This window comes from Cataglyphis hispanica, chromosome 16 (genome assembly GCF_021464435.1).
Source record: "Cataglyphis hispanica isolate Lineage 1 chromosome 16, ULB_Chis1_1.0, whole genome shotgun sequence".
NCBI lineage: Eukaryota > Metazoa > Arthropoda > Insecta > Hymenoptera > Formicidae > Cataglyphis > Cataglyphis hispanica.
In genome coordinates, this window is record NC_065969.1 from 5473448 (window position 1) to 5494639 (window position 21192).

The window sequence follows — 21192 nt, forward strand, 5'->3', positions numbered from 1 at the left end:
ACAAGTGTTTTGCCATATAATGCGCAAGCAAATCAAACATTAGCCGGTTAATTTATATTAGGACGCGAAATAGGTCCCTTTTAAGTATTCGAGCTACGGACTCTCTCGCAAAAGGTCGGGTAAGCCGCGGATATTCGTCGATATCCGAGGTACTGCTTGCTGCATGCGAGAGAGATCGCAGTTTGCAAGATCGTTTAATTTGAAGAGCACTATCAATTATTTATTATTCTATCCGAAAATTAATTTCTAAAAATTTCTAAAAATCGTTTCGCGTTTCTCGCGATACGTATTAATAGAAAATGTTTTTCGCGATATTTCTGATCGCGTTATGTCTGAGCGGAGTACCGTTTATACAATGCAAGCAGGTAATTTTAATGCTTAAAGTAATATCAGATTCAACTGTCGCGATTGAGATTCGCGTAAAGAGAAACAAAAAGTATATATGAAATATATTAGCAATTAAAGAATATATTTTCAGCTTCACGAATATATGACGCCGGACGAAGTAATGTCCGTTTTTCATACTCCACCTCATCTTGGTAAGTAATAAAATTTTTATTTAACAAAAAGTATCTTCGTTTCATTTTCATGTTTCATCATGCGATATAATTTTTTTTTTTAAATTAAAATTCTTTATATTAAGATTACTTATATATCCTTATATAATTAATAACATTTTAAAATATATATAATCACTCATATAATTATATACTGCAATGTGTAATAATAGTATATTATTTTTTTTTACTAATTTATAATATTTTCTAACTTTTAGTACCCAAGTACGAAGTAGTATCCTTGTTACATCGTTTGAAAAAGAAATTGAAAGGCGACGACGATGATGCAACCGAGGTACAGCTAAAAGCATTTAATGAAAGCGTTAGATTATACTTGAATCCTACGGAAGGTATCCTGGCCAGTGAGAATACACCTGTATGGACTGTCACGTCCGATCCGGAATCACCAGAAGGATTGCTTTATAAGCAAGTACCCTCGGTACGTTTAATTTGCCATTAAAAATGTAAAAAAAACATATAATATTTAAATTATTCTATATCCGAGAGATAAATATGGAAAAAAAATTTACTGATTAATTATCTGTGTTACAGGCTATGGAATATATGGGGATACCGCTTCAAGACGTATACAGCTCGAGCGCAGTTGTATTGACACCCACTCCCGACGGTCAAGTGCATTTGGTAATTTTGGATCTTTTAAAATATTATTGTCAAAATATATTATTTTTTTTTTACGTTTGATTCCTCATCGCAGGATGGAGTGCTAAATAATTCACTCGTCATAAAATCTCTTCCGCATCGAGTCCTGAAGGAAGTCGCCTACGGAGGACATAATCTCTACGAGCCGCATTATAAGAAGAATGTAACGAGTGACGACGAATTCACTTATACACATCATCATGTGGTGTACAAAATGCCTCAGTCGCATCAATACAATGATTTCAGTAAAATAATATTAGATAACTACATGAGAATTTGAATTATATATTCTGTTTCGAAATTGTCAAATTACATCTCTCTTTCTATGTGATCTAGTAAAATATTAATATATCTCGATATTACAGAAATTGCAGATCCGAAGAATCGCAGAACAAAACGTAACGCTCCAGAAATCATTTATCCGGAATTCTTAATAATAATCGATTACAGAGAATACAAGTAAAATTAAAAAAATATTTAATATATCGTGAATTATAAGAGAAATATATTAATTACATTTTATTGTGTATTAGATTACTTGGTGAAAATATCGCCAAAGCCTTACGATATCTGGTCTCATTTTGGAACGGAGTCGACTTGAGATATCGTTTATTGAGCTCGCCTAGAATGCGTTTAAATATCGCAGGAATAATTATAGCTTTGGTATATTTTAATTTAGTACATTTTTATCATATTTTTATATATAATTTTACATAGATTTTTTCTACGATTGTATATTGTGCATCAAAAATGAAAAAATGATATTTTTTTTAGTTTTAAGCGTTTTATATCTTATGCTCTTAGTAGAGTATAAGATAAGACATTTTTATATTTATATATTTTTTTCAAAAAATATACCAAAATTATACATATTTTAACATAATAATTTCTTTTTATTTTAGGATGATGACGCAACTCCGTATCTAGAAAAGTCTCGTTTCGAAGCTTCGTCCGTAGATGCGGATCTTGCTCTACGCGCTATGGCAGATTATTTTTATCGCGAAAGCAGATTTCCAGCAGTTTTCTATGACATGGCGATTACTTTAACTACGTACCTCCTAATTTCTTTAAATTTTACACTCGAAATCGTACATTATACGATTACAAAAAGTAATACATGATTCATAATTTCAGACTGGATATGTGCAACATGATCACTGACGATTATTGCGATACGTCAACTTTGGGTAGGTCTGCTAATATATCATATCAAGTGCGCGAATTGTTATCAAACACTCCTAACTATTTATACATAACGTTAATTTAATTTTAATTGTTTACAAAAATAAAAAAAATATGACATAATGATAGATTTTGTGTATTTTTACAGGATATGCATATGTAGCTGGTGCATGCGACAGAAACGCAACAAAACAATCGTCGGAAGCCGTAGGAATCGTTGAGGATAAGGGTGGATATGACGGGATCATTCCCACGGCTCATGAAATCGGCCATTTGTAAGTCGATATTCTCATCTTTTGTAGCTCCATTTTGCTCACGATAATGGATCATTTTTAATTACTATAAAAGGCAACGTTGATGAGGATTTATTGCCGAATCTGAGATTGAGTAAAGAAGATTTAATTTAATTTTGCAAATTTATTAATTTCAATATTTGAATTGTCAAAAGGACAAATTGTCATTCTTGTTTAATAATTATATATGTATATTGTAAAAAAATATAACACATAAATTTAAAAAATATTTTTCATCGTTGAATATATATGGCATTCAATTATTTATCAATTTGAAATCGTTTAATGAATCTTTTTTCGGATTACAGAATAGGAGCGCGTCACGACGGCAATCCCAAGGGCGCTGCAGATTGTCCACCTTTCGACGGTTTCATTATGAGTTCTGGGCTTATGTTACACGAGAACGGCTTCGAATGGTCCTCATGCAGCATTAATGCATTTTACAATTTCATCAAGTATGAATATATCGAATGATTTATACATTCATTTATTGAAATAAATGTGCATAAGAAATATACAGATATTGATTTAAAAATTTATTCCAGCGAGGACAGAGCCAAGTGTCTTTACAACGAGCCTAATGTCTTGGGTAAACAGATACCGCGTACTTTACCCGGGAAATTGATGTCGTTAGACGAACAATGCAAAAGAATCTTTGGAACATCGGCGTGCAATGTGAGTTTAGTAAACATAAAATGTTCTAATATGTGAATTATTTACGCGAGATTATCGTGTTTTTGTTTTTACAGAAAGATGCTACAGTCTGCACTCGCTTGGAGTGCGAATATCCTGGGTTTGAAGGCTTTTGCAGGGCAACGGCTCCAGCAGCGGAAGGATCTCCATGCGGAGATGGTTTGGTGAGATTTGTTATTTTTAATCTATTACACAAAATGTTATATAATGTTGTGCTGTTGTATGATGTGCTGCTATTAAATGCTTTGCTAATTAATAAAAAATTATTATTAGAAAATCCTTATATATAATATTGTATTCAACATTTTTTTAGTTCTGCTTGAATGGCAAATGTGTACTGGAAGGAACAATGGTTAAGGAACCAAAGAAGAAAAATATGCCCAAATTCATTGTTCAAAAGATCAAGGAAATTCCATGGATTTCCAAATTGTTGAAAAGAATAAAAAAGAGACTGCATCTTTCGTAAAAATGAATGTACATATTAATAAGGTACATGTTTAATTATTGATTTTATATCAGGAAAAAAGCATGAGTGTGTATTTTAAAATTTATTTGAAATAATTACATTTTTTTCACAATCAAAAGAAACATTCTCATTTTATCTTCATTCTTACATATAATCACACTATGCTATCCAATATCCGATATTTAAATGCAATTTTACAGCAGAAAAAAAGTAAGGTTTTGATAAACAATTTATAAAATAAGTATTCTAATCTGTGTTACAGTACATTATATATGCTGTTATATCATCGTACTCTATGTTGCTGCTGCTGCTTTAATGGGATGCCAAAAAAAAAGTATAAACAAAAATTTAATGTTCAAGATATATATTCTTGTGAATGTTATTATATTCTATTCTGATTAAAACTTTGTATATAGTAGTCTATGCTTGTAAGTATGTCAAGAGAATTATGTAAGCACGCATAATTCACATAAAAATATCAGAATATAATATCCGGAAACTATTACATATTCTCTTTCAATTTCTCATATTGTTAAGCAAATTTTCTCCTTACTGTATATTTTTATAATCATATTTTGATACAGATTTTTTATATTCTCCACATTAAATATCTCGATATTCAAATTATAAACAAAATTTGGCTGAACTAAAATCTCAAAGTTAAAGATTCTGTTTAAATATGCAAAGATTTTAATTTTTCTGTGTTTTCTTAAGGATAGAATAAAATTTTTTAAATTAATTAACATTGACTAACTTTTGAGGCTTTTATTTCTATAAGTACAAACAATGTGATAGGTCTGGAATGTCCTATATATGATATGCATTTATAAAAATAAAAAAAAGAATGTAAAGTAAAATGTAATGCGCACAAAATAAAAGTCATCTACTCTACAAATTGAACATTTAAATAATACTGACAATGTATATTATTTAGCAACCTAAAGTAATTTTTTTTAAATAATAGCAAAGGTTAATAAGATCATTTAATACTTAACTTGATACTTAGATAAAAATTTTAATCATTTTAACATAAAATATTTATTTCATTCTTTGTGCATTATATAGAAATATCATTTTATATAAGAGAATGTAATAAAATATAGAAAAATAAATAAGATAAAATATTAACTGAAAAAAGTAATAAAAATTTTGTCGATTTATTATGTCACTGAATCTATGCCTATTTCATCATACAATTTATCTTTGCTACCAGGATAATTATCCAAAATGCAATCTATTATCTCCATGACTATCTTTTTTCTTTTCAAATATACACGTGTATATTCATCCAGAGTCTCTTGTGCTTTTCGCTTTAATATTGAATGATCATGTAAGTCTACGGTACTGCTGTTTTCTATCAATTCATCTAGTTTATGCGTTAACTCCTTTATATTTTGCTGTAATGTAACCTTTTCTTTCTGTGCATCTTCCAATGTTAAACTCGACTTCAAAGAAGACAAGAGTGCTTCATGTTCTTTTATCTCTCTCAAAATTTCTTGATATTTATTCTCCTTGGCACGACTTTGTGCTTCTTTGTCAATCTTTAATGACTCGTCAGTGTCACATGTTGAATCTTGGACAACACAGTAGATTTTATTTTTGCCATAAACCTAAAGATAAAATAAGAATGGATATTATCTTTTTTTAAATATTTTATATCTTTTTATGCATTATGAATATATCTATACTTTTTCAAACAGTTTCTTATCTGTCACCAGTTCATCAACAGCTTTTTGAATCACAGTTTTACTATATTTGTTATCTAAATTTGTGAGTATATCATTCAAATTATGAGGTTTATTTTCAGTCTTCATGTAATTATATACAGCTTCCGTAGCCATTATTATATCTTTACTGGAATACAATTGAAGTTTATGGTTATAACATATATATATATATAGTATGATATCACACACACTATATATCATATAGAAGTGTTCTGTGTCAGCTGTGTGCTGTGTGGCAGCTGATAATGGCCGACAAAGATGGCCGCCTTGATTCCGAGATATACTCTACAAGCAGCAAGTAAATATCATTTATTTAATGTTTTTTGTGATAATATGATTTAGATTTTTGTTAGAGATTGAATTATATAAATACTTTATAAAAAAATCATCTACATATTTTTCTCGTTCATATCTATATTTATAATCCATTGTTTCAATTACATAACTGACAGTTTATATTTGTCGTGTATATCTCAGAAAAGCAGACAACATGCACTGCGGTCGTTGCATTGCAGACGAATCATTATTCGTCGGACCCACGAATCATAAAACATCCTACTACCGCTTCCTTAAAGAGAGGTACAGGTGGTCGTAGTTCTTTCAATGGGCTAGTGTGCACAGTGTTTGGTTCAACTGGATTTGTTGGACGCTACGTGTGCAATCGTCTTGGCAAGATTGGCACACAGGTATATATAATAAAATATTAAAATAGGATCACATTAGTATCATTGTAATGTCATACAACAAAGTATAGTTCAAAGTATAGTTCACTTCTTCTTGATTAATTTGCAGCTAATATTGCCATATAGATGTGACATGTATGAATGTTTGCCTTTGAAACTATGCGGAGATCTCGGACAAGTTTTGTTTCATCCATTTCATCTGCGTGACGAGGATTCGATAAGAAAATGCATCAAATATTCCAATGTTGTTATTAATCTAATTGGACGAGATTGGGAGACTAGAAACTTCACCTATCATGAAGTGCATGTTGAAGGAGCCAGAAGGCTCGCTAGACTGTGTAAGGAAGCTAATGTGGAACACTTCATTCATGTATCAGCTTTAAACGTGGACAACAAAGAGGTAAAATAGAAACTTTTACTACACAATAATAAAACTTAATATTTAATTTTTTTTTCTGATAATCTTTCCTTTTATATTAGTCATATGTGTTGGAAGATGGATCTCAATTTCTTCGTACGAAATTGGAAGGTGAATGTGCAGTACGAAAAGAATTTCCCGAGGCTACAATTATTCGACCATCAGATATATGGGGTCAAGAAGATCGATTTTTGAGTGTCTTTTCTGGTTTAATGAGACATCACTTGAGGTATATAATTTATATGTAAATATATTTTCCAGCATGATATAAACTATAATTGCTAAGATCTGATAACTTTATCTTGCAGAACTATACCAATATGGAAAAAGGGTGAAGCAACAGAAAAACAACCAGTGGCTATATATGATGTTGCTGGAGGTATTACGGCTATTGCAAAAGATCCTAAAAACACCGCCGGCAAGACTTATCAATTTGTTGGGTAAATATAGCGCTTTTATCATATAATTTTATTACATTAAATCTGATTGTTTTTACAAAATATTGTAATATTATATTTTGCACACAGGCCAAAACGTTATAAACTTTCTGAATTACTTGACTGGTTCCATCGAATACGAATACGCGATCCAGTAGACTATGGCTACATGAGAATAGATTTAAAATATGCTCCATTTTTCAAACTTAAAACTACTTTGAATGAACTGATAAGCCCTGCATACCCCCTAGGATTTCTACAGTGGGAACGTTTGGAAAGAGTATGTTTCAATCTATTATAACATTATAAGTGTAAATGTGCTAATATATGACAAATATTAAATAATATTATTTAATAATTTAATATCACTCTCTCTCTCTCTCTCTCTCTCTTAGGAAGCCATATCTGATAAAGTATCAAAAGAATTGCCAACTCTAGAAGACCTTGGTATTGCATTAACAACAATGGAATCACGAATGCACTGGGAATTGAAGCCATGGCGTAGAGACCCTCAATATATGGAGAGTGTTGGCGAGTTCGATCCTGTTCCAGATCCACCAACTGTTGCAGTTTGTTAAACATTTGAAAAATGTGCTAGGTTAAAATAATAATAGAACGAAATATGTACTCTTACCATGTCAAGTGAGTTAATTAAATACATATTAAATTATTTAAATATTTTATGTCCCAATTGAGTTTTATCAATTTTAAGTATAATATTAGTCTCGTTTTATCGAATCTTCTACAATATCCACGCAATCTAGTAATGCTAAAAGTTAAATAAATAAAAAATGTTTCTGGAACTAATGGAAATCATACAAGATTGTATGTTAATATTTCATTCCATTTATTATATGACAGGACATGCTAACTACAATGAAAGATTACAATATAATCGTATCTATTAAATGCTATTTTAAACATTGGTAAAAAATATAAGCTAAGTTGGTCCTCGGTTATTATGCTGACCGAAGGCCAAGCAAATCTTCCATTACGAATGGCAGCGAAATACGCTTTATATAATTTTTTTTTTATTATAAGCATATAGCATTATTTCATAACTCTGATTCAGTCCATATATATGTATATTTATAGTCTTTGGACGCCAATGTATTTTTATCTATGAAGCAGTATTTTTTTCACAAACTTGATTACAAGAACAAAACATTCTGCAGGATATATCATTTAAGAGATATTTAGTATTTATATATATCTTCCTCTTCTACATCTAAGTATTTACGTGAAGTAAATACATAATGTTGGCACAGTAAACTTTTTTTTTTAATACAAATCGTGTATACAACCGTTCACAGTATCAAATGTAACTTGAAAGTTCGTATATCATAATTATTTAGAAGTTAATTTTTTGTCTAATTAATGATTTTGACTTTGATGGAAGCAAATTTTTTCGCGAACAACTTTTCTATATTAATGCTGATAAAATTGATAATGTAAGTGAAATTTTAGCAGAATTCTATAATAATGAAGATCTTTTGTTTCGGAATAACGATAAATTTTTATAGGCGTATACAGGCGTTACAAAAGAAAACTCATAAGATAAATTGTTATTCTAAAGTAGTCTAAAGTGTTGAGCATAATACATTCTTTTTATAATACATTCTTATTCATTTTCGTTTCTAAAATATGTTGTATAGTATTCCTACAAATAATATACCAATTAAAAGAATTGACAAACACACCGGTTGGAAATTTGAAAATTTTTTTGTTAGTAAGTAAGCATTTAGATATTCCATTTTTATTCAAAATTTTAGAGACATTGCTTTTTTTAAGTCTATTTTGCGCAAAAAAAAATATTTTAAAATTATTTTAAAATTAGTTTAAAATTAATATCTGATTATATAGATAAAGAATAAAAATTTTGCATAAGTATATAATAATAAACAGATAAATCTCTGTCGACAAATTTTTTTTTAAATCATGTATTTTCTTTTTCTTTTTTTTTTGTAGGAATCCTATTATCTTGAGCGTTCTCTAAAGATCTTAAATGTCAATGCAATTAAAGATGTGTACTTAATTGCTAGATACTTTCATCATTTTCGAATCAGTTTAATAACTTCGTAGTCTGTTAGTGGAATTGGGATAGTAGTTATGAACGTATGAGAGCATAGCTCGGATTCCTGGACCCGGAAGCAAGATTTATAGTAGGCCTACGAGATTATCTATTTTCAAAATATTATCTAGCTCATTAATATTATATTTTTATGTAAAAAATTTTTGCTTTACAATGCAAAATACTACATTATATAGTAATTAATATGTATATAAATTAATAATGAAATAATTGCGCCTAACAATTATAAAAAAATTGAGTAATATATATCAGAGGAAGGTTTTCTTTTTTCTCTTTTTTGTGAATCTAAAAGCATTACTTTCATCTTTCCGCCGTTTCTATGTCCGGAATAACGTGTCGTTTATTACGGAGTTTATTCAAAAGTCGAAGTTTCAATTAAACTTCAATCAAGTATGTAATGTTGGTCCAGTATACCGGCCAGTTAAAGCTCGCGTGTGACATATTATCTCATAATAAATTATGTATCCGTGATCGACGATCGTAAATTCACGTGAATTATCAATCGTATCGATTGATCAGAAACGTATTGCTAACGTATACGCAGGTCTGTGTTATCGTTATACATTGAACGCCTATTCGAATACTCTTTTTTTTTTAAGTTTTAATATATTTCATAAAAAATGGCATCGCGATACAGCCGATAAGAGAAGAGATCGCATTTAGCATCAAAATTGCACTATTGTATAAAATAGTGACTTATAACAGTTTAAATAACTCATCGTATTATGTACAGTTAAACGCAGTATGTATAACAGTGTATAATAGTATAAAATTCTATTAATAAATAATAATAACACTACACAACCCACACATATTTTTGATATAATAAATATAACAGAATTATACTTTTCAATCCTCTTGAATATTATACCGAAATAACGACAGTAAAGAAACATTTTTTTTTTTTCAACAATTGAACGATATGTAAGATCACTTTCATATGTGCAAAAAGATATGTATCTTCATGACTTGCTTTTCATGTAAATGAACTGTTGTTAGATATGCATTTAATTCGATATTATCGAGAATGATAAATAACGTGAATAAATGTTATGAGAGGACAGTTGACTTTATTCACTGTTACTTTTCACAGCTCTGAATTCATGTCTCTGCAATAGCGATGTTTTTATTTCGATTAATGATGATTAATCATCATACCATCTGTAAGAATTTAACGTCTGTTTTTCATTCTAATGCGATATATTTAGTACAGCCTTTTGAAGTTGTATTATGTCGATAGAAGATTGGTATAATAATCTATAGCGATAACGATACATTCAACATAATTCGTGCAAGATATCTTTTTGCTTCGACAACTTTACCGGACTATACGAAGACTCTTCTACTGCACGAGAATGAAGGCAGAGAATTTCTCGACAAAGCCAATAAGCGCGCGCATAAAAATCTGGCAGTTTTTCTTATCATTGTTTGAGCATCTAAGAGTGAAATGTACGAGACGATTGAAGAAGAATCGACTGAACAACGATGCTCATCGCAAGAGATTTATCGAGAACAAAAAGGCGATCAGCAACGTAAACGTTGATAGAGATGATAGCCCGATGACGCCCGAGCCCAAGTTGTCCTGAATCACGTTGTCGTGGCATCGGGCGACCAGCTCGAAATCGACGACGTTCATAGGCTTGCCGTTGTACTCGAACGGCGAGATGCAATAGTTCCGACGCTGAAATCCAACGCTGTCGCCGCGAGCAAAATCGCTTTCTAGGACGTTGTGCGCCTGACAGTCACATGGAAAGTGATTGTCGATCGCGCTGATCGTGTTTACCTCGAGGATGACGTCTCTAGCGTGACGTGGTGCTTCTAACACGTGATTGCCGTGGAAGCGCAACATCTCGATGTAGTTTTCATAGCGCAAATGCATACGCTGGATCAGATCAACTTTGTTGTTGAGAATGTTGAGGTAACCCACGTGTGCGAGGCCGGCGAATGCATCCCTCTGCACGACACCCAGATCGCTCTCTTGAATGTTAATCGAGTGAACGTGCGATAGACCGTAAAAGGTATTGGCCTGCAGCCCTGATAGATCCATGTAACTAAGCTTGAGCAGACCGACGTGCTGGAGGCCATCAAAGGCGTTCTCTTCGATTACGCGGATGCCAGACGGGAAGATGAGATTGTTGACATTGGTAAGGCCGGCAAACGCGTGGCTGTGGATGGTCAGCAACGGATTGTAGCTCAGCAGGATTAGATTCACGTTAGATGCGCCGGCGAATGAGTAGCCCTCGATATAGCGAATTTTGTTGTTGGCCAATAGCAAGTACGAAATATTCTGCAGCGTAGCAAACGAAAACTTCTCAATGCAGGGTAACGGGGTGTGCTGGATCGACAGCTCGCGCAATCGATTTAAACCACGAAACGCAAACGGCCGTATACTTGAAATATTGTTGCCATCCAGAGTGAGCTTACGCAGCGACCGAAGACCAGCGAACGCGTCGCCTTTTATTACCGGGAAGTCGTTTTTCGTCAGCGATAACTCTTCCACGGTATCCGGCAGCTGGTGTGTCGGTATGTCCTCGAGACCACCTGTGTTGCAAAGCACCTATTCACACATAGATATCAAATAATATTAAAAATATCAATATTATTATGATTGTTGTTAATAAAATATTATAAAAGGAAGAATATATTTTATTTCTCATAAAATGTTTGCGCGATAAAAAAGATATTTTATGTATATATGTAAACTACAAAAAATTATTCTTTATTTTATTACTTGTTTTGGAGAGAGGCAAATGCATTCTGGTGGACAGTCCCGATTTTTCGTCGTGGTAATCTCCGAATCGGAGGTAAACGTCAAGTCCACAGCTGCTATGCATAGCAGGTAGTAAATGCAAATCTAAAAAAATATACAGTAGTGATAACTGCCCTGAATTTATTTGAGCACTACGACAAGTAGGTTTCAACATATATATTATGTTTCAACATTTGTTAGACTCGTTAGATAGCGAGGCATTTTGCAATCGGATATATTATATTTATATTATATTAAAATCACATGTTAGCATTAAAATTAAAAACTATGTGTTTTGAATTAATCTAATGTGCAAATAATATGTAACATGCCTTTTGTTTTATAAGATATATCGGTATAATAGATTTCGAAGCCTACCGGATGGCCGTACGATAGGCGCGTGCAGTGACAACTCCTAAATCGTGCGCGCGAAACACATGCAAATTTACGCGCGCGGGACGTGCATAACCGCTGCATGATGCTGCGTACCTGCGTCCTGTGATACATCAATCCCGGGATTTTTACGGCGCATGCCTCGGCATATCCGGGGTGAGAATGTCACGCGAGGCGATGTGGGCGACGTATATATATATATATATATATATATATATATATATATTATATATATATGTGTATATGCATCCCTCTAGAAATAAAACGAGGCCATCAAGCGATGGGGAGAGTGCCGTCGACACGTATAACACACCACTGAAAGCGCTGCTATTTTTTTCCCTCCCGATGTGCTTCTCTCGGGAGAGAGGAGACACGCACTTTCCCCTCCGCGCGCACTTACGCACGCGTGACGCACATTGCGTGCGGACCTGGCTGTCTCTCGCGGACGATGCACTTTGCGAGGAATTCGCCGAGGAATTCTCTTTATCTCTCTTATCACGCGCGAGAAACGCGAGAACGCTGAAGCTGCGAATCGACGACGAGCGAACGAGAGAGGACGGAGCGAAAATTCGGTATTCGCGCGGCCGTATTCGCCGGCTGGGCTCGGGGCTTTATCACCCCTCGAAGTCAACCTCTCGCAATCCACCCCTTCTTTCCCTCCTCTTAGCCCCGCTGCCGTCCGAAGACGCAAACTGCGCAAGTCCATAATTATTCTCTCCGCGCGCGTATCGAGGAATGAGGCTTATTAACGGAACGTAACTATGTCTCTCTCTCTCTCTCTCTCTCTCTCTCTCTCTCTCTCTCCCCCTCCCTCCACCACTCTTCTTTTCCGTCCATCTTCCTTTCATTATCGTGTACTACGAAAATCACTATCGAAAACCCGATGACGTGCGCGATTACCACGTGAATCTCATCGTCATTTAAAAATTAAATTTCAATTAAATTCGTTTGAAAGAAGTGATCAAAACTTTCTCCCTTTGGTTTAAATTTTTTGTAAAATTATTAAAAAATTATTAGTTATGAATAAATTATTAATTATTAAATATTTTGTAAAATTTTTTCAATCATGATTACTCGATCTCGTTTATTTTGCATTCGTTTTAGTTAATCCTATAGACATTATTATTATCCTAAAAATAATTTTATTGCAATATATATTAACATTTCTTGTGCTCGATAAAAATTTTATTTTCTTCTTTCAATAAACTTTAATATTAACATGAGAAAAATACAAAAATGTATGCAAACATATATGTGCATTATCTCTCTACAAAAAAAAAAAGATAATGTTTTTTACTTTATTTTACCTCTCAATTATAAGAAAAAAGTAATCAATATATCCTATATAAGGATTATCTTATTATTATATGTATATTGCAGCTCAAACTTCCGTAATCCATCCGTTGCATGCATACATATGCACATATTCACGTACGCATTCAACATGTATACGAAACGATAGGTATCGCGAGGATACGCTACCAAACTCAACACGCACACCATGTATACCCTCTAATTAAGGTAAACTTAATCAGCGGAATTGATCAAGCTGACAATGGATAACAACAGTATATAAGATTATATAGTTTATTTCATAACAAGCTTGCACAATATTATTAATAACATACAGTTTGTGGCAGAAAGTGTCAACATATATATGCATACGAAATACATACATATTATATACACATATATATGTATATAATTACATACGCATAAATATGTATATACGCGCATGTGTATATAGGCGCGCGTATTATTTGTCTGTGCATGTGTGCGTGTCTTCAGCGTAGTAAAAATCAGTCTTACAAATAATACATCACTAATCGTTATAAGGCAACATCATTTACTTATGACTATTTACAATCATACAGAAAATGGATATAGAAAATTCATCGCGATCTGTTTGCATTTGAGAAAACCAACTATGATATTTTACGTGCAAGGCATGACAGTAGTTTATTGATAAATAGTTATTAACAAACGGCATAAAAAGGTCAACATCGTGATCCTATATTTATATTTGCGATTCGCGTTTAAGTCGAGTGAATGGTTGCGCGCGACATCGTAAATCAACCAACAGATAAAGGCACGTTGAAAAAATTATCAATGCATGTACAAGTGGACATGTAGATGCACTAATAAAACATAAGTTAAAAATGCGTTTTTTGCGATGGAGAACGCATATGCAAATTAAAAAAAGAGATGTACAGATTATATAAAAAAAACGTGCTTGTCTCTCTCTCTCTCATTCTCTTTCTCTTTCTCTCTCTCTCTTTCTTAATACTTTACAATATATTTTGATAAACTAATTGGATTTTAAAAACAATGTGCATCGCATCCAATCCTATATAAAGGATATATATATTTTCAGGCATATATTTTCTCTTAAATGTATATAATCATCTTATATGCACAAATTGTCCCATTTTAGTCTATAAATATGAATGAATACATCAAAAAGTAGACGCAAAAGTAGAAAAAATCGAATATATCGACAATTAAAAGAAATCGACAAAGGAAAACATTTTATGATTAACACAATTTTCTGTAAAGTAAAAAAAACGCTAAAATAGGACACTCTGTATATTTTTTTACTTATTTTTTTTTACTTATTTTACTTATTACTTCACATTGCTTGGCGCAGAGATATAATATCTAATTAGTACATATATATATATATATATATATATATATATATATATATATATATATATATATTTATATATTATACTACACCAATAAAAGAGTGATAAGAATAAAATTGATTAAAGCCTAGTAATAATGCATAACTTACTTACTATTGTTTATTATTGTACTTATAGTGCACTTTGTAATCGATAAAAAAAGATACTTCATATATGTCAATAACAATAACTACAAAGATATGCGCTAAGTTGCCTTATAAGATACATTAGCAATTGGCAGCTTTTTTCTGAGATACTTGATATTATAGTGGCTTTCTATGATAAATTCGATCACATAGCGGACAGGTACTGCATTATCATGTACTATTTCGTGTTTCATAAATATCCTTCTTTTGCGCTTTATAAAAATTCTTATTGTAATATATGTGTATAATAAATATGGAATGACTTGTGTGTACTGAGGTAGAAATAATGGAGGCAGCTTTGGTTTGCATTCAGGAAGACAAGATATCGGCGACAAACTGATATTTATCATGCCATATAAAAACTCTTGTCATTTCATTCGTTCTGATGTACATACGATACATTCGAATTCAAATGAAACGCATGTTCTAACGCGTTTCTAATCAAATCTATATCCGTTTTTCTATCTTATATATTTAATAAATATATGTATGTTTCAGAATATCTGTAAAATTACGAGATCTAAAAATATTAGCAAAATTACAAAGTTGTCATTTAAAAAATAAAAATATATGCATTAAAATATTATAATGGGGGGAGGCAATCAAAAATTTATAACTCGGATGCATATCTTACACTCTTTAAAGACTGTTAAGTAAAAAAAAAATTTTTTTTTAAATGTTTTGAAACGCATCACCCGTAATACTGATATAAAAACAAAAAATCCATTTTTTTCGTCAATAAAGTTTCGCCAATATCTTGCCTTGATACTAATTGTGAGTATTTTAACCGAAAATTCTCCTTCATACATCAAGAAAATCAAAATATAAAATATTTCTTGCGAATAAAACTATTTGTATGTCACGAAGCGTGAAATCTCGTACATGTAAATTACCCGATCCTACTAACAATATAATTATTATAATTAAACGCAAAGAATCGCAATTCGCAAATTTACGATTATAGCAATGAACACACAAAGACGCGAATAAGTAAGCTCACAAGTTCGAATCGAAAGTTCGCGCAAACTCACCAGTTTATTTATTCGCCGAATTATTATTATTTTCGGAGGGCAAATAATAGGTAAACAGTCAAAAATACGGAGTACGTCCGTAAATGCATTATTGAGATCTTTCGCACAGCTGAGTAAGAATTCATAAATGCATTACGGTGAATCCATTATGCTTCATCAAGATGCAGGATTCTTCTCGCATCATTAAATGATGCGAAAAAATAAGGCAATTTTAGTATAATACATATACATAGGTGTACATCTCTGAGAATTGTAAAATTGCTAATTAAAAACCATATTTGTTTATATAATATAATATAGCTTCTATAATTTATTTTATATATATATATATATTTCTTTTTTCATATGTATATGTGTATATATGTGTATATATATTATACATATATATACATATACACATATATCTATATGTATATATATCTCTTTTTTATTTTAACACTTCTCTGGATTTTCAATTTATCTGTATTTGGATTCGTCTCATCAGTCTTACGTTAATGAACTTGCTATTCATTGTACAATATAATGAGGTAGTTCGTTATCATTGTTGTTGATATGCATTGAGCAATATTGCAATTGTATCCCAGAGCCATGGTCAGTTAACGATGAAATACAACGATTATACGATCAAGTACCTACAATTACTAACAAATTAACAGCAATATCTCGATTATTAACAAAATGATACGAAGTATACAAACGAAATCTCGAACTACACAATTATTAATGTTATGTACAAAATATTTTCTGACTTTTCATCGCATCAACGCTCAACACAAAGATGCGGCAATGACGAAATATCTTTTATAATAAAAATTAAGGATAAAAATGCACAAGCATAAAAAAAACTTTTGGAACAATGAACTCTTCCAATTTTGTTATTCACACACTTGTTTACTTTCCCTTGCACACTTGTTCGAAAACTTTACCTACTATGCTTTCTTCTTGTTCTACAATATTATGCTAATAACTCGCAAATCAAAATGAATCACAATAATAATAGATAGTAAATGTAAGACGTATTTACTCTGATCCCAAAAATGTTTAAAAAGTTTAATGCAAATTACGGGATATGTTATAAAGCGATTACTCCTGTGCAAGATAATATTGTCAAACAATGATCGTTTTCGTGATAATAATAAAAAAAAATAAATATATGGATAAAAATATTTTAAATATTTATAAAAATTCAAAAATATTTCGCGCAATGTTGTTGAAAGATTACTTAGGGTTAAAAATACATATGTATGTATGTCAAATTAAATTACAAAAAAGATAAATCTAATTTACGAATGCGTGGTATATTAACGATAAGTTTCTGAAAATGTTCTTCCCGCGATAAATTAATTTGTGTGATTTATCTATACCGTAATAGCATTAGGCTTTAACAAATTTGCGATGCAAATACGTGCTAATACACGTTCAGTCTCTTGAATCTATCGACGCATATTCAGTCTTGTACAAGGCAGAAAGTTAAGAGTAGCGACGTTATTGATACGCACAAGAGGCAAATCCGAACCTCTGTGTCTATATATCTGCTGCGTAAAAAAAAAACAAAAATATATATACTCTATCTAGAAAAAATTATATTCAAGCCGTCCTTCGGACGGAAGCACAATTTTTAATCTTTTCCTTATTTCCCTTTTACGTTTTAATTTTTGAATCAATATCGAGCGCGATACAGAAACGCAGATCGGGAAAAAAAAATTAACTGTAATCGCAGCAATCATTGTTGTTCGGCCCGGTTTCCTGCGGTTCATCCTTGATCGCGTCCAATGATTTTAGCATTATCACCGGAACATCAGATTTACGACTCACCGATAGATCTTCCACCTCATCGTCCATGTTTTGCTGTTGTTGTTGCTTTTGCTTGACACAGCGTATGACCGGACTTGGACTGTAGCGTGCCATTGAGTCGGACATCGAGTCGCGATCTTGCGACACATCCTTTGATACCGGGTTAACGTAAGCGGTGACCAACGAGCTAGCGTTCGATGTGCTAGTAGCCAAGTTTTCAATGTTGACATTTGTACTGTTCTCGTTCTCGCTTTCGGACAATATGCTACTGCTGTAAATCCTGCCGTTTATGTTACCACCGATGCCGTACGGGAAGCGGGCCGTACTACCACCGTTGCTCACCGCACGCTTGAACGGTCGCGACGTCGGAATACCGAGCTTCTTCACCTTGTCATAGAGCGTGCGAGACGGCACGCCGAATTGTCGTGCCGCTTGTACGGCGCTTGTGCCAGATTTTACTGCCTGGATCGCTTGCTGGATGTCATCTCGGGTGTATTGTTTGTATCGTTTCCATTCGGGCTTCGTTTGCACATGAGTCGCGTTACCTAAACATATACAAGAGAATTAATATATTAATATATTTATTATATCTAAGAATCTTTAAAAGTTCTTTTGAAAATTCAAAAAGGAAGCAATCTTTCTTTCTCTTCGAAAGTTATACAAGTTCCGGACGAATATGTTATAATTTCATGGTATAATTTTAAAAAAGCTTATTACCTGTCTTGTTATCACCGATGTGTGACTGCGGCGATGGCTGCTTCTCATCCTCATCCATAGAAGGAATATCCATATACGAACTGTGGGCCGTCTCACCATGGGCTAAATCGGTGTTGCTGCGACGACTGTCGTTGTCGTTTGCAGAGCCGTTGCTCGCGCGAAAATGCATCGATTCATGGCTGTCAGAGTGCAACGGTACGGAACTGTCAGCTTGACCCTGGCCGAGTACGGTACGCAGTATCGGCGTGTCGTGATTCGTCAGCAGATTCGAATGCAGCGTCTTCTTTACGAGCTTGAGCGGCGAGGTTGTCTCGAAGCCGTTATCGTGAGAGGAGCCGCCGCCTCCGCCAGGACAGAGAACAGAGGCGGCAGGAGAGGAGTGTGGCGATATTTGATGACCTGTGGAAACTCCTTGGTGCAACGGTAAGGCTAGCGGCCAAAACGCGAATTGACTTTGGATTTGACTCATATCTGAGGCCGTTCCCAAGGGCTTGCTGTAAAAACCACTGTAAGTGTCACCGGTGGAATGCGGCGGTGACACGTGACTGCTGCTATGCGCCGCCATGGCATTAGTGCTGGTGCTGATGGCCGGTGGTGGCGACAACGACGTCTCCACCATGTCTTCGTGTTGACGAAAATCGCTGTACGCCGAGAACCGTTCTCCAACACTGTCGTTACCATTGTGTTCCACAAGACCCTTCACCTGCAGCATTTCTGCAATCTTGAGCAGATTGCTCAGCTGTTCCTGTTGCACGGTCACCTCGCCGCGGTATATAAACTCCAGTATCGCTCTTAGCTCCGTGTACTTAACGTCCTTGAGAATGATCGTCGGATGTGGACATGGCAGAGCGATGAACAGAGTTTGGAAATAGGACGAGCACGCCGCTAAGACGATCTTGTGACACTTGATGATCCGACCGCTCTCCGCGACGAGGGACACATCGGTGAACGCCTCGGTTTGCAGCAGATCGCCGAAAACGGTCAGCATATTCGAACGATGATTATTCCAGCGGAGGCTGTACTTTTGAGAGTGTACTTGTGAGGTCGCGCCGTCCGACATAATTATTCTTTCTTGTGTAGAGCCTGTGACGAAAAAATGCACACGATTATCGTTCACTCGATATGATGTTTACGGTATGAGCTCTCTCTTCTAACTGCTAGACTGAGGACTGATGAATCATATTAAGTAGTTTCAAAAACTGCCCGGAAAATTATCATTTCTCGGAATCTTTACTGATTGCAAGTTTGTTTAACGATAAGGAGGGAGTTAAGGACCAAAGTTCACCTATACTGCTTACTCAGGTATTATTTCGCCATTTTCCACTATACACATAATATGCTTTCTCTCGACCATTAAAAGCTATATTGACGCGAATACCATTCCTATAATCAATGTCGAATTATCATGTTTTCGAATAAAAGCAATTAAAAATAAAACAATTTCAATTTCAAGAATGCGAATAAGTTTAATATTATAGAAATTGTGAAAAAAATTTGCTGCGCTAAAAAAAGATCAAATTCGCATTTATCGAAAAAATTATAATTATATTTCTTTTTTTTTAAATATATAATTTGGTTAAAATAAATTTATAAAATGTTTACACACAATATTATTATGTTTTTTATACGTCGAATATATATGTATAAATATTTGTATAATAATTAAATATATTTATCTAAATGTATGATTATTCAAAATAACAAACTTTTAAATTTATTCTACAGTACAATAACAGCTGATTAATACGCGGAAAAAATAATTTGTTTTTTTGTCATTTGCCACTCTTCCCTAATTTATTTTGGTTAATCATTTGAATATTTTAGCCCCGGGGCCGCTTTCCAAACTCGCATTTACATGGAGAAGATTACGTGTCATGTTCTAAAGTTTTAAAATTCTTAACGGAGAGATTAATGCTCGATGTGTTAAAGAATCGCAAAATATTTAAATTAAATTACACGCAATTCATGTAACTTTACATTAATAATTATATGCGATTTTTTTAAATTCAATTACAATATATTCTAAGTAAATAATCGAGTAACGATGTCTTACTGACTCATCGAGATGTGAGATTTCTTTGACCTTTTCAAGGCTAATGTTATATAGAATATTCCCTAATTTAGGATCGTAACGTCGTAGCACGTAATAAAATAAGGAAAAGGATCACATGAACCTTTGTCCTACTTGGAAAAGATCATAATTTTTCTTTTTAGTTGTTGCTGCCATGGAAGAGAACTTACGAAATGTACTATCAACTGAAAGAGATTGTGTATACTCTCTATTTACAAATAATATTTTAGATTTCAGGCGTATGTTTCGTGAATATTTTATTACTAATACTATTTTCATAACGTTCATACAAAAGGCTTACAATTTAGTCATGTGGTAAAAACATAGTGTCGAAAATTTCTACAGATTTGTTATAAAACTATTCAAACATAAAATGTGAAATTAAACAAATGGCAG

General features: G+C 33.1%; 5 protein-coding genes across 6 annotated transcripts in view; 2 read left to right on the plus strand and 3 right to left on the minus strand.

The window, feature by feature from the left end:
- The window catches only part of LOC126855729 (uncharacterized), a 47988-nt gene extending 43521 nt beyond the window's left edge, over positions 1-4467 (plus strand). The window contains exons 18-32 of the mRNA XM_050603593.1: positions 297-365; positions 479-539; positions 776-996; positions 1110-1199; positions 1273-1462; positions 1583-1676; positions 1751-1880; positions 2120-2268; positions 2352-2404; positions 2548-2674; positions 3001-3147; positions 3238-3367; positions 3442-3549; positions 3699-3874; positions 4114-4467. Of these exons, the coding sequence (XP_050459550.1) occupies positions 297-365; positions 479-539; positions 776-996; positions 1110-1199; positions 1273-1462; positions 1583-1676; positions 1751-1880; positions 2120-2268; positions 2352-2404; positions 2548-2674; positions 3001-3147; positions 3238-3367; positions 3442-3549; positions 3699-3851 (1722 nt within the window). The 3' untranslated portion in view covers positions 3852-3874; positions 4114-4467. The remainder of the gene's footprint in view (positions 1-296; positions 366-478; positions 540-775; positions 997-1109; positions 1200-1272; positions 1463-1582; positions 1677-1750; positions 1881-2119; positions 2269-2351; positions 2405-2547; positions 2675-3000; positions 3148-3237; positions 3368-3441; positions 3550-3698; positions 3875-4113) is intronic.
- The window catches only part of LOC126855677 (uncharacterized), a 168776-nt gene that overhangs the window by 36936 nt on the left and 110648 nt on the right, over positions 1-21192 (minus strand). The window lies entirely within an intron of this gene.
- LOC126855690 (homologous-pairing protein 2 homolog) lies at positions 4602-5779 on the minus strand. Its single transcript, XM_050603560.1, has 2 exons — positions 5540-5779; positions 4602-5461 (listed from the first exon to the last, which is right to left on the minus strand). The coding sequence occupies exons 1-2, from the start codon at positions 5777-5779 to the stop codon at positions 5012-5014; spliced, it is 690 nt and encodes a 229-aa protein (XP_050459517.1). The 3' UTR covers positions 4602-5011.
- Positions 5786-7792, plus strand: LOC126855671 (NADH dehydrogenase [ubiquinone] 1 alpha subcomplex subunit 9, mitochondrial). Its single transcript, XM_050603529.1, has 7 exons — positions 5786-5876; positions 6056-6264; positions 6371-6661; positions 6742-6908; positions 6988-7119; positions 7207-7396; positions 7512-7792. The coding sequence occupies exons 1-7, from the start codon at positions 5837-5839 to the stop codon at positions 7692-7694; spliced, it is 1212 nt and encodes a 403-aa protein (XP_050459486.1). The 5' UTR covers positions 5786-5836; the 3' UTR covers positions 7695-7792.
- LOC126855672 (chondroadherin) lies at positions 7946-19813 on the minus strand. Of its 2 annotated transcripts, XM_050603531.1 has the most exons (4): positions 18726-19813; positions 18030-18553; positions 11940-12062; positions 7946-11765 (listed from the first exon to the last, which is right to left on the minus strand). In XM_050603531.1, the coding sequence occupies exons 1-4, from the start codon at positions 19783-19785 to the stop codon at positions 10698-10700; spliced, it is 2775 nt and encodes a 924-aa protein (XP_050459488.1). In that variant the 5' UTR covers positions 19786-19813; the 3' UTR covers positions 7946-10697. The 2 variants fall into 2 exon arrangements, with proteins under 2 accessions (XP_050459488.1, XP_050459487.1); XM_050603530.1 differs by lacking the exons at positions 18030-18553; positions 18726-19813 and adding an exon at positions 12447-12967.

Excerpts from the sequence above, each read along its gene's own strand:
- LOC126855690 (XM_050603560.1), bottom strand. The coding sequence starts at position 5,779 with ATGATATATAGTGTGTGTGATATCATACTATATATATATATATGTTAT. Across the intron at positions 5,462-5,539 it reads ATAAGAAACTGTTTGAAAAA|GTTTATGGCAAAAATAAAAT; the intron begins GTATAGATATAT and ends TTTTATCTTTAG.
- LOC126855671 (XM_050603529.1), top strand. The coding sequence starts at position 5,837 with ATGGCCGCCTTGATTCCGAGATATACTCTACAAGCAGCAA. Across the intron at positions 5,877-6,055 it reads ATATACTCTACAAGCAGCAA|AAAAGCAGACAACATGCACT; the intron begins GTAAATATCATT and ends TGTATATCTCAG. Across the intron at positions 7,397-7,511 it reads AGTGGGAACGTTTGGAAAGA|GAAGCCATATCTGATAAAGT; the intron begins GTATGTTTCAAT and ends TCTCTCTCTTAG.
- LOC126855672 (XM_050603531.1), bottom strand. The coding sequence starts at position 19,785 with ATGTCGGACGGCGCGACCTCACAAGTACACTCTCAAAAGTACAGCCTC. Across the intron at positions 18,554-18,725 it reads CATCGGTGATAACAAGACAG|GTAACGCGACTCATGTGCAA; the intron begins GTAATAAGCTTT and ends GTATATGTTTAG. Across the intron at positions 11,766-11,939 it reads TTTGCCTCTCTCCAAAACAA|GTGCTTTGCAACACAGGTGG; the intron begins GTAATAAAATAA and ends ATGTGTGAATAG.